Source organism: Cotesia glomerata, linkage group LG2 (assembly GCF_020080835.1).
Source record: "Cotesia glomerata isolate CgM1 linkage group LG2, MPM_Cglom_v2.3, whole genome shotgun sequence".
Lineage (NCBI taxonomy): Eukaryota > Metazoa > Arthropoda > Insecta > Hymenoptera > Braconidae > Cotesia > Cotesia glomerata.
The window spans coordinates 18169546-18182217 of NC_058159.1; the positions used below are offsets into that span (position 1 = coordinate 18169546).

The 12672-nt window shown below is 26.3% G+C and overlaps 1 protein-coding gene across 1 annotated transcript; it reads left to right on the forward strand.

Moving 5' to 3' along the window:
- Window positions 1–10420: 10420 nt before the first annotated feature.
- On the forward strand, window positions 10421–12362 carry LOC123258827. The gene is made up of 5 exons (XM_044719067.1): window positions 10421–10804; window positions 10949–11123; window positions 11211–11418; window positions 11513–11710; window positions 11775–12362. The coding sequence occupies exons 1-5, from the start codon at window positions 10662–10664 to the stop codon at window positions 11921–11923; spliced, it is 873 nt and encodes a 290-aa protein (XP_044575002.1). The 5' UTR covers window positions 10421–10661; the 3' UTR covers window positions 11924–12362.
- The last annotated feature ends 310 nt before the right edge of the window (window positions 12363–12672 follow it).

Consider the following 12672-nt stretch of genomic DNA (forward strand, 5'->3'; position numbering starts at 1 on the left):
TCGATGGTTATTAATTTAGCTGAGCGAAGGGTTAATTTTTTTTTGTCATTGTTAGCGAGTTATTACTAGGTGGATTACGAGTAACTCATTATTATTATTGCGGTGACTTTGAACTTTTCCGTGTTCGGGTTGCGAACTGCGGATCGACGACAACGTCGACGATTATTATTGATTAACTTTTCCTTGCGTTTAGTTTCTTGATTGTTAATCCTAACCAAATCGTGTTCTTTTATTTTAATAAATTTATACGTTGAATTCCTATATTAATTCTTTTAATTAATTGCGAATAAATTGCGAGCAATCCCGCATACTTTCCTCGTTCCTCTATAATAAAGTCGTACCCTTAAGGCCCGCCACCTGACGAAGAGAGTCCCGGACCGGAGTAGCCGGAAATCGACGTGATCGGAGCAAAGCTCCTGGCGCCCAACAACAGGTAAAGCAGGAAGGCCACGTTATTTACTTCGGACTTCGCCCTCGCTAACGCACGGGGACGAAAGGACCCGTTATAATTTATATTCCACATATCGGATAAGATGTCAAAAATTCTTTATTTTTATTTGAAAATTAATTTTTAACATAACGGACTTGATTTATTTCAATTTTCAGTCGTTTCTTGACATTTATTTAGATTTTTAGAGATGTCTGAGCAATATAAATCCAAGATTTATATTCGGCGGATCAAAATACATGAGAATCATGATCGATATAATTTTAGAAAATTGTTTTTAACCCAGTATCTGGAATTCTTTGTAATTTTTTGCTTTTTTTGCAATTTTATAGGGTTTTTTGGAATTTACTTAAACTTTTAATGGCTTATAATCAATATGTATGTATATAAGGGTGTGTCAAAATGTAACTTCCTTGGAGAACCTTTTAAAATTGGAATTTTAAGTTCCTCTTTTAACAGCAGCAGTGTTTGGGCGTTTCCTGAGATATTTCAAGAGAGAGGATTCATTTGACTATTTATAGGATTTTTAACAGGAGATTTAATTGAGGACTTCTGGACAGATTTTGAATTTTCACCGGAAATGCCTAAACTAAGCTTCTGTTAAAAAATTCCATGAAAATCAAATACTTTGTCACACCCCAAAATATCTCAGGGAATGCCTAAACACAACCCCTTTTTGAAGCGGAACTCAAAATTTCCATTTTAAAAGGTTCTCCACGGGAGTAACATTTTGACAAACCCTAATGTATATGTATAATTTGTCATCAGGCCTAGGCTTTAGCTTAATCTAAATAAATCTAATCTAATCTAATTTATTTAAAATTTTAAAATTTATTTAAGACTATAAAAAAATAATTTCAATTAATTTAGAATAATTCATAATAATAGCAATAAACGTTAGACTCGGAATAATAAATTTTATATCATAAAATTGATTTCAGGTCATAAATAATTAATTAAATAATAGAAAAAATTTAAAGATTTTATGATATAAGGAATGACTATAACTTATAAATAACTAATTTTAAATTTTTAAATTTATTTTTAGATTATAAATATTTATTTTTAAATTTAAAATATCAATTTTGAATTATCCAACTTAATTTTAAAATATAAAAATTGATTACAAATGATGAATAATTAATTTTAAATTATTTTTATTAATTTTTATTGATAAAAAAATGAACTCTATATAATAAATCATTAATTTTTTATTATGATAATAAATTTTATATCATGAAAATTTGATTTTAATTATCAATAACTAATTTTGGATTATAAATGTTCTTTTAGGTTATTAATATTCGAGTTTAAATTCTAAATATTAGATTTGAATTATTGAAATTAATTTTGTATTATAGAAATTAATTTTAGATCATAAATAATTAATTTCAAATCATCTTAATTAATTTTTTATAATACAAATTGACATTATACAATAATTAATTAATTATATATCATAAAAATCAATTTAAAGTAATAAATAATTATTTTTAAAGTTTTAAAATTAATTTTAGTTTATAAAAATTAAATTCTAAATTATTAATATAGATTTTTGATAATAAATTATTTATAATTGTATCTAATGATTAATATTCTTAAATACATCAACAATTTCGATAAAAAATTTATTTCACGTTGTTAATAATTTGTTTTTTTGTGAAGATTAATTTTAGACAATAAATAATCGTTTTTAAGCAATTGATATTGATATTACAATTTGATAATGTATTTTATGAAGTCAAAAATAAATTTTCAATTATTTAAATTAATTCTAGATAATGAATAATTCATATTACTAATCAAAATTAAATTTAGACTATAAATGATAAATTTTATTATTTTTAAATTAATTTATCATTATAAAGATGAACTTTGACACTAAATAATAAATTCATAAAATAAAAATAAATGATAAATTATAAAAATATAATTCTCATTTATAAAAATTTATTTTGCATCGATAAAATCAATTTTATATCATAAAACTAAATTTTAAATCATAAAAAGTCAATATTAATGTATGGAAATCAATTATAGATTATTCAAATAAATTTTCGATTACGATTATTAATTATTATATCTAAATATCAATATTTTTAAATCAATCATCAATTTTTTGTTTGAAATTTATTTTAGATTATAAATAATTTTTTTTTTCTTTTAATTAATTTTCGATCATAATCAATTGATTTTAAACTATTCAAATTAATTCTATAATATAATATTATATTTAAGATCATTAAAATCAATTTTCGAATTCATGAATTATCTATCAATTTACTTTCATAGAAATCAATTCTCAATTATAAAAATAAATTTTTGATCATGAATAATTAATCATTATATTTCAAAATTAATATAATTGAATACATCATCAATTTTTTGTTTAAAAATTTATTTTGAACTATAAATTATTTGTTTTTTTTTTCTTTTCGAGAAAATTAATTTTGGATCATAAATAATCGATTTTGAGCTATTGAAATTAATTTGATAAATTCATAATGTATTTCAGATTATCAAAATCAAATTTTCAATTAAAAAAATGAATTTTACATAATGATTAATTGATTTTAATTATAAAAATCGAATTTAGACAATGAATAATAAATTTTATGTTTTATAAGTTATTTTATTATTATAAATGGACTTTAAATAATGAATAACCAAATATTATGATTAAGAATTAGCTTTATGTGGTTAAAATTGTATTAAAATGATAAAAAATTGATTTTAAATTATGAAAATTAATTTCACATTATAAGCCAGTCCCATGGCTAAGCGGTACAACGCTTGTCATGCTTGCTTGGGACTGGTGAGGCGTAGGTTCGAATCCCGGTGTGAGCTGAAATATGATTTTCAGTGACCATCGGTGCGCGTATCTCTTGCCGGGCTGTACAGGATTGGGTTTTTCAATGGTTTACACAAGCCCTGTGTTACCGGTGGGGCATAGGCAAATGCGTGCAGTTCCCCAAAAGTCGGCCCATCGTCGTATCGCTCTCCAGGCTGAAAAAGTATATAATAACGCCAAACTTATTCTTCTAAACTTAATGAACCGATCAGCCTCGAGTCCCCTTCTGGTCTCGGCTGGACCCCTATCGAGCCAAAAGTCTGAAAAGCAGGGTTATACAAAAAAAAAAAAAAATTAAACATCATAACTATTTAATTTCAATCGATAGATGTTAATTTTGAATCATTATAATTAATTTTATATTATAAAAATTAATTTATGAACATAAATACACTAATTTTAAGTTATCAAAATAAGTTTCAGACTGTTAATGATTTATTTTATGTTATTATTATTATTGATTTTATTTTCTTAAAATTTATTTTTTAAGGTGAAAATTAATTATAATCCATAAAAATTAATTTTTGATTATATATGGTCAAGTATTAATTATAAAGAAAAATAATATATGATAAATCATTGATTGTAAATTCGAAAATTCCTTTTAGATCATAAACAGTTAATTTTTGATCATGAAAATATATTCATGACTGAAAATAAATAATGTTATACTTTAATAACCAATTTTATAATATAACAATCGATTTTCTTTTATAAAAATTAATTTTCCATATCGAATAATTGATTTTTCAATCTAAATATATATTTAAGAATATAAATAATCAATTTTCAATAGTTAAAATCAATTTATTATTATATAAATTGATATTGATGTATCAATAATCAATTTTAAAACAAGATAATTTAAATAAAATTATTAATATAATATTTTAAATTCATAAAATGAATTTTATATGATCAAAATTAATTTTTTATTATAAAACTTAATTTATATTCATAAAATCGAATTTTAGACAAAAAATAATTGATTTTATTTCTCAAAAATCAATTTTACACTGTAGATAATAAATTTGAGATTATTAAAATCAATTTTCAATTATCAAAATTATCTTTAAACTACAAAAATTGATATAAGATAATAATAATAATATTAATAAATTATTAATTCTTCAAGAATACATAATGATTCGTACAATGGGTTAGAAAAAGAACCATGAGCATTTAATAATTGCTAATAAACTCTCAGATAAAATCAATTGAGTAAAAAAGAAATATATTGAAAGAATTAGATTAAAATCAGCCATCGATATAAAAATAAAACGACTGTATGTCATTTGCCCCATATCCCAATTGCCCCATGTTGCATTTGCCCCAAACAACATGGCGCTGAAACAGAAGAAGATAGCATCGCCATCTATTGACAAAAAAAGTATTAACCGTCGGATAATTGAAAAAAAAATCAGTAGATGGCGATGTAAGGCTAAAAATTTCAAATTTAAGTAATAATTTAAATTTAACAGTTAATAATTTTTAACAATAGACCATTAGAAAAAGTATGATGACAATTACAAGAATAATAATTATAACAACAAATATAAGCATCCTATCGGAGTCATGAGCATCGTCCAGGTGTTTTCTACCGGAGTTTTTCCAGGAAAACTCTTGGAATACCCATACCAGGTATTGATAATTATTTTTAAGGTGTTACTCAGCTCCAAGTGTTCTCCAGGTAATTTCTACAAGAAGTTTTCCCGGTGAACACGGAGTATACTCATACCAGGTTCTGATAATTATTATTGAAGTCCAATTCGAGTCATACGCGTCATCCAGGTGTTTTCTACCGGAGTTTTTCCGGAATACACTCAAAATACCCATTCCAAATATTAGTAATTATTTTTAAACTTCAGCGCAGGCCCTAGGTATCCTCCAGGCTTTTTCTCCTGTAGGAATATACCAAAAACAATCAGAATACTCAATCCAGGTACAGATTACTATTTTTAAAATTTAAATCAGATCCTAGCTGTTTACCAGGTGTTTTCTACGGGAGTTTTTACAAGAAAAATCTTAAAATACCCAGTCCAAGTATTAATAATTATTTTTAAACTCCAGCGCAGGCCCTAGGTATCCTCCAGGCTTTTTTCTCCTGGAGGATTATACCAAAAACAATTGGAATACTATAACCAGGTATCGATTACTATTTTTAAAATTTAAATCGGATCTTAACTGTTCACCAGATGTTTTCTACGGGAGTTTTTCCGACAAAACACTTAAAATACCCAGTCCAAGTATTAGTAATTATTTTTAAAATTCAGCGCAGGCCCTAGGTATCCTCCAGGCTTTTTCTTCTGTAGGAATATACCAAAAACAATCAGAATACTCAATCCAGGTACAGATTTTTATTTTCAAAATATAAATCAGATCCTAGCTTTACACCAAGTATTTTCCACAGGAGGTTTTTCCGGAAAACACTCAAAATACCCAGTTCAAGTATTAATAATTGTTAAACTTCAGCGCAGGCCCTAGGTATCCTCCAGGCTTTTTCTCCTGGAGGAATATACCAAAAACAATTGGAATACTAAAATCAGGTATCGATTACTATTTTTAAAATTTAAATCAGATCCTAACTGTTCACCAGGTGTTTTCTACGGGAGTTTTTCCGAGAAAACACTTAAAATACCCAGTCCAAGTATTAGTAATTATTTTTAAACTTCAGCGCAGGCCCTAGGTATCCTCAAGGCTTTTTCTCTGGGAGGGATATACTAAAAACAATTGGAATACTCAATCCAGGTATCGAATACTATTTACAAAATTTTAATTAGATCCTAGCTGTCTACCAAGTATTTTCAACAGGAGGTTTTGCTGGAAAACACTTAAAATACTCAGTCCAAGTATTAATAATTATTTTTCAACTTCAGCGCAGGCCCTAGGTATTCTCCATACTTTTTCTCCTCGAGGAATATACCAAAAACCAATGGAATACTCAATCCCGGTAGCGATTACTATTTTTGTAATTTAAATTAGATCCTAACTGTTCACCAGGTGTTTTCTACGGGAGTTTTTACAAGAAAACACATAAAATACCCAGTACAAGGATTAATAATTATTTTTAAACTTCAGCGCAGGCCCTAGGTATCCTCAAGGCTTTTTCTCCTGGAGAAATAAACCAAAAACAATCCGATTACTCAATCCAGGTACAGATTACTATTTTCAAAATATAAATCAGATCCTAGCTGTACACCAAGTATTTTCCACAGGAGGTTTTTTCTGAAAAAACTCAAATTATAGTTTAAATAATGAATATTATACATTGATTTTTTTTAGTCATTTTATTCTTTATTTTTTATAATTTTCGATTTAATCTCCTCTCCCGATAAAACCTTGCTCAAATTCAATTTAATTTTTTCTGTTTTTGGAGTTGGTAATTTTTTTTTCATTTCTTTTTTCAATTTTGGTTTCTCTTTCAAAACTAATTTCACTTCATTTTGCACTTTTTCAACTCTAAAATTTTCATTTTTTTTAGTTTCAATCCTTTGTGGTTTATTTAAGTCCATTAAAAATTCTGAAACCACAGTTAGTAATTAACGATTTCTATTGAACGAGTCATTAGAGAACGTTTTATGATCGAAATAATATATTAAACACCTAGGGAAGTAAAGTAAGAAATGTCTCAGATCACATGTGACCATTGGCCGAGGCGAAGCCGAGGTCAACAAACATGTGATCTGAGACATTTATTACTCTACTTGTCTAGGTTTCTAATATACTATTTTCGCATGATGTTGATAATTATTTCCGTTACTATTATTATTATAAATATTAATTTTTAAAAAACGGTTTATTATCATTGTTTACCTTCTTCTTCTTTACGTAAATAATACGTATGATCTAATTTAATCGCAACCACATTAATTGGCCTGATTTCTTCTTCCATTACTCTTACTTCACCATTTATCACATTTACTTTTTCATTTTCCTTTTCACCGATTTTCTCTTTTTCTTTTCTGTTTTTTTCAATAAATTTTTCTTTCCCACTTGTTGCATCTATTGACATAGCTATAATTTTGATAATTATTATAAATCGACAGCAATAAACAATATTGTATTATTGTTTTTTTTCAATTTATAAGTTTTAGTGATTTAAATCAATCACTATTAAATCATAGAAAAATTATTACTTCTAGCTCGGTTTTTCGAAATTAAGTTCTCATCAGATTTCTATGTTTTAAGGTTTCAAGGGGCCATGAAAGAAAATATTAAAAAAATTTCTAGTTCCAATTTTCGGTGCATTGTTTCTGCATCTTTTTCGCACGTTTTTCTATTTAACTTTGAGATACTATTAAACAATATGTTAGAAAAGATCAAAAATTATATTTCATGATCCTTTTGTTCAATAATAAATATAATATTATGAAAAAAATATCAATACTTTTAACATACAATCTACTATTTTGAAAACTAGCCATTCTTCATAATTTTTGACAAAAAACCATACAAAAAATAGTTACTGACCTCGTTTATTAATTATTTTTTATGATGAACTTATCAAAAACTTGATTACTACCCACCATAATTAATAACAATGCACCAATTATTTGTCAACAAACACAAAATAAATCAGCAGTTGAAGTTCATGAAAATAAATGTTATGTGAATCCGGTATAATTATAATTATAGTTATTAATTATAGTGGGTAGTAATCAAGTTTTTAATAAGTTCATCATAAAAAATAATTAATAAAATCGGTCAGTAACTATTTTTTGTCAAAAATTATGAAAAATGGCTAGTTTTCAAAATAGTAGATTGTACGTTAAAAGTATTGATATTTTTTTCATTATATTATATTTTTTATTATAAAGAGGATCAAGGAATATAGTTTTTGATCTTTTCTGACATATTTTTTTAAAGTATCTCAAAGTTAAATAGAAAAACGTGCGAAAATGATGCAGAAACAATGCACCGAAAATTGGAATTAAAAATTTTTTAAATATTTTATTTCATGGCCCCTTAAGAAGCTATTTTGACTATCGCTACGAGGATGTCAATTCGTATGTGTGTGTATGTATATATGTAAAATTCATATAATGTTTAAACGTCTCAATTGATCAAAACAAAACTCTTTGGAAAACTCGATTTTCGAAAAACGGGGTAAAAACAATAAATTCCCGATTTTTTTTAATTTTCAATTTTTTTAGCAGGAAGTTAAAAAAAAGGATTTTTATAATATAATTTTTCAATTCTTCATCAGATCGTATTTTTTGAACTCCCCTCTAAGGAAAATCGAAGATTTTCAAAAATCGGGAAGTTATTGTTTTTACCCCGTTTCTCGAAAATCGAGTTTTCGTCGGATCTCGACGTTTCAAGGTCTCAGGAAGCTTCCGTGACCATTCCCGTGATGGTCTCTGTATGTATGTATGTATGGGTGTGTGTGTGTGTGTGTGTGTGTGTGTGTGTGTGTGTGTGTGTGTGTGTGTGTGTGTGTGTAAACCTCTCATAAATTTTGAACGGCTTGACCGATTTGATTGCGGTCTGTGCCATTCGAAAGGGTTTAACTAAACTTAGATTTTGAATACAAGTTGGACCGTTTCGGACCGATAGATTTTGAGAAATCTCAAAAAAACTGCGAAAAAATTTTTTTTCAAATGTGGTTTTTTTTGAATAACTTTCAAACGGCTTGACCGATCAATTTCAAAAACTAATCAGCTTTTAACATCCAAACAACCACGTCGATCGCTGTATGCTCGGTCGAAATCGGTTTATTCATTCGCGAGTTATTGTTGTCAAAAGAAAATCGAAAAAAGTGTTTTTCGGAATAACCTCGAAATTCCTAGTTCGATCAATTAAAATTTGAAGATTCTCTATGAGGCTTAAAAAACTGTTTCGAATGCCGCCAACTGCGTAAAAATCGGTTCATTCATTCAAAAGTTATTGTGGTTTAAAAATTCCAAAAATAGTATATTACATACCTAGGCCAGTAAAATAAGAAAAGTCTCAGATCACATGTAATTGTTGGCCGAGGCGAAGCCGAGGCTTACAAACATGTGATCTGAGGCTTTACTTTTTACTGACCAAGGTGTGTATACTATTTTTCTGCTCGACGTAGCCGGAATGTGGCAACTTTGTTTAGCGCAGCGGCCAGAAAGTTGCCACTTTCCGGACGGAGGGCAGAAATAGTGTTTTATTATACTTCTATCAGATTGTTGAGCTCGGAGAGGTCAAATGACACGAAAATGACACTCAAAAAGCTCAAAAACGTAATAAAGGCAATTTTGAGCACTTAAGTACGGAATTAGCTGGAAGTTGCAGATATGGCCTTTAGGGTCAACCGTTTTCTTAATTTTTCTATTGTTTAACATTACTACATTTTGCAGCCATCATTGGAAATGATTTTTACTATAGCTTCATTATACTATAGCTTCATTTTTCTCTAGTAAAGAACACGAATTTATATGAAAATAGCTGAGAATCATATTTTTCTTAAATCAAGTATTTTTTTTTCTCAATATATATATATATATATATATATATATATATATATATATATATATATATATATATATATATATATATATATATATATATAGAACGATATGTCATCGAATATTATAACTTAAAAATAATCTCAAAATTATAATTCAAAAGAACTTAATTATAGCTTACTTTGTTCTCCTTCCCTCAAAAAAAGTCCGTACTATTTCATTTTCTGATAAATTAATTTTCACCATTTTAATTATTAATTTCATGATATTTTCTAGTAATTATCTTTTATATATTCTTTATATACCAATAAAAAAAAATGTTGCTATGATACAGAGTCGCTTTCAGTTTGTTTTATATATATATATATATATATATATATATATATATATATATATATATATATATATATATATATATATATATATATATATATATATATACTCAAAAACAAAAATATGTTTAAATTATGTTCCTAATTGTAATTTTAATTTCATTTTTTTTTTTTTGTTAAAAGTAATATAAAGTACAAGGCGTTGGTTTAAACCAATGTAGCCAATTTATTCTTTTTTCAAAAAATTCGACATTGGTGCAATCTAGTATCAATAACGTCATTTTATATTTGTATCGATAATTACAAATTCTTTCTACTCATAATGATAACATCAGTATGCCATTTTGTTTATTTACCATCACAATTGCATATCGTTAACCACATGGGTAATGAAAGGTTGAGGTTAAGGTTGAGTCAAAACATTTTTTCAGAGTCAAAAACAAATAATTGAAGAGTGAAATCAATAAAAAAACAAAAGCATTAATTAATCTATAAAACTGATCCAACGGTTTTAAGAAAAAAGTATTTCAATAAATTAATAAATTTCCATTGCTTCTACTTTATTGGAACTAAGTATCTAACAGCAATAAACAATGACGGAAAATACAATATCAGTTGAAAAAAAGATTGATGTCAGTGATGATGAAGGAGAAACAAATAATCAAGATCAAGCAGAGACTTTAAAACTTTCTACATCGGAGTTTATTAGAAATATTACTCCATTATCGTCTACTGTGTAATTATATATTATCATTATTTCTATATCAAAATTGCATGTTATTAATAAGAATAGTTTTATAAACTATTAATACAATAATACTAAAAATGATAATTATACTAATTAATATAATAATAATAACAATAATATTTATAATTTCAGTGAAATTATCGGGAAAATAGATGAAATTAGTGCTCCAAAATCTGTCACTTATAAATCAGGTGAACAGGGTATTGTATTTAAGTTTGTCATTTGCAATGATGAGGGTGTCAGGGTGCAAGTTTTGGTCTGGAACGAAGACATTGGAAGAGTTTTTAATCCGATCACCATTGGCTCGGTAGAAATCCAACGAAATCGTGATATTTTGAGTAAATTCTTTATTTATTTATTATCTTAATTTGATAATTTTTTTTTTTTAAACTAGGTTATCCATATTGATGGTGCTTTTTCGAAATTCATCTCTCTCGATAGCGATTACAACAATGGTAATGTCAGTATAGAATTGGTTATACAATCCAACACCGTAATTGACACTATACCATTAAGTCCAGCAGAAGTGATACCTGTTGTTGAAGAGGATTATCCTCTTATTACTATTGAAGAAGCTGAACAATACTTAAAGAAAAAAATCCGTATGTATATAATTGTTTATTGACATTTTTTACGTAATATCATCCATCATGTATTTATATGCAATTTATGACATTTTAATAATTTTATGTATAGGTATGCAAGGTTATGTGAAAAGAAATTTTGATACTGTTAAGATTAAAGGCGAAAATTCGTTCATTTGCTGTGGATCAATGGCTTCAGAGTCTGGTTTTAAAATTGAAATTAAGATAATTCAGTTCAAAAAACCATTTAAGAGCCCATTTAGTAAGGGTGATCATATCGAAGCTGTTGGTATTATGAAGAATTATTTAAGTATGTATTTAATTTTAGTAAATATTGAAATGATTTTTTTTTAATGATAATAATTTGTCATTAGATCATGCTACAATAATCTTAAATTCACTGGAAAATATGAAAAAACTTGATGAAAAGAAAATGCCTCTTCACAAGTTGGTCCTGGCGAACAAAGAATTAAAATTCCAGAATCAAGATGAATATTCCTATAAAAAACAGAAGAGATTTTAAGATTTAAATAATTTACAGTGATTAATTACGCTCTGAAGATACATGCATATTTTACTTAAAATTCAAAAATTACTTACATTTTATGAACTAATATTATCACTTTCAAATAATTGTTTAAAGGTAAAAACTGCAAAGTTAAACAGTAACAGAGTAAAGATAGATTCTTGAGGTAATGTTAAACATTTCTAATGAATTGTTTAAATTTTGTCATTTCTCTTGGAATTTTTTTTTTCATTTTTATCGAAGTCTTATCAAAAATTTAGATTATATTTCGTCAACAATAATTACTCAATTATCATTTTGAATCGGTTATCGAACTTTGTGCTAATAAATTGGAAAAGTTGTCAAATTTCTGAACTTTATTATTATTTGAAAAAATATATAAATGACCACATAAAACATGATAATTGACAACAATTCATATAAAGCATAGATTCATTCTAAGACCATTAAAAAATTACTTTCGTAATTTTTTAAAAATATTAATTTAAACTAAAACTATTATATAATTATTTATTCTTAATATTACTTTCTTTAAAAGTCATTTTTATTACTTAAATTCTTTTTTTAAGGTTACAATACATAATTTTAAGTAGACTACCAAATTTCCGTAATAGATATTTACTTAAAATAAATTCATTGAATTAAAACATAGTATCATACATAATCCACACATGATCATTTACAATTTTAAGCATCTAAGCGTTCTTTGAGATATTTTTTGAAGGCATCAACACTATTTTTATAAG

What these genes read in the sequence shown, in the direction of transcription:
- LOC123258827 (XM_044719067.1), top strand. Translation starts at nt 10,662, where the DNA reads ATGACGGAAAATACAATATCAGTTGAAAAAAAGATTGATGTCAGTGAT. An exon ending in ACTCCATTATCGTCTACTGT is followed by an intron (nt 10,805 to 10,948) that starts GTAATTATATAT and finishes TTATAATTTCAG; the next exon opens with TGAAATTATCGGGAAAATAG. An exon ending in TATTATGAAGAATTATTTAA is followed by an intron (nt 11,711 to 11,774) that starts GTATGTATTTAA and finishes ATTTGTCATTAG; the next exon opens with ATCATGCTACAATAATCTTA.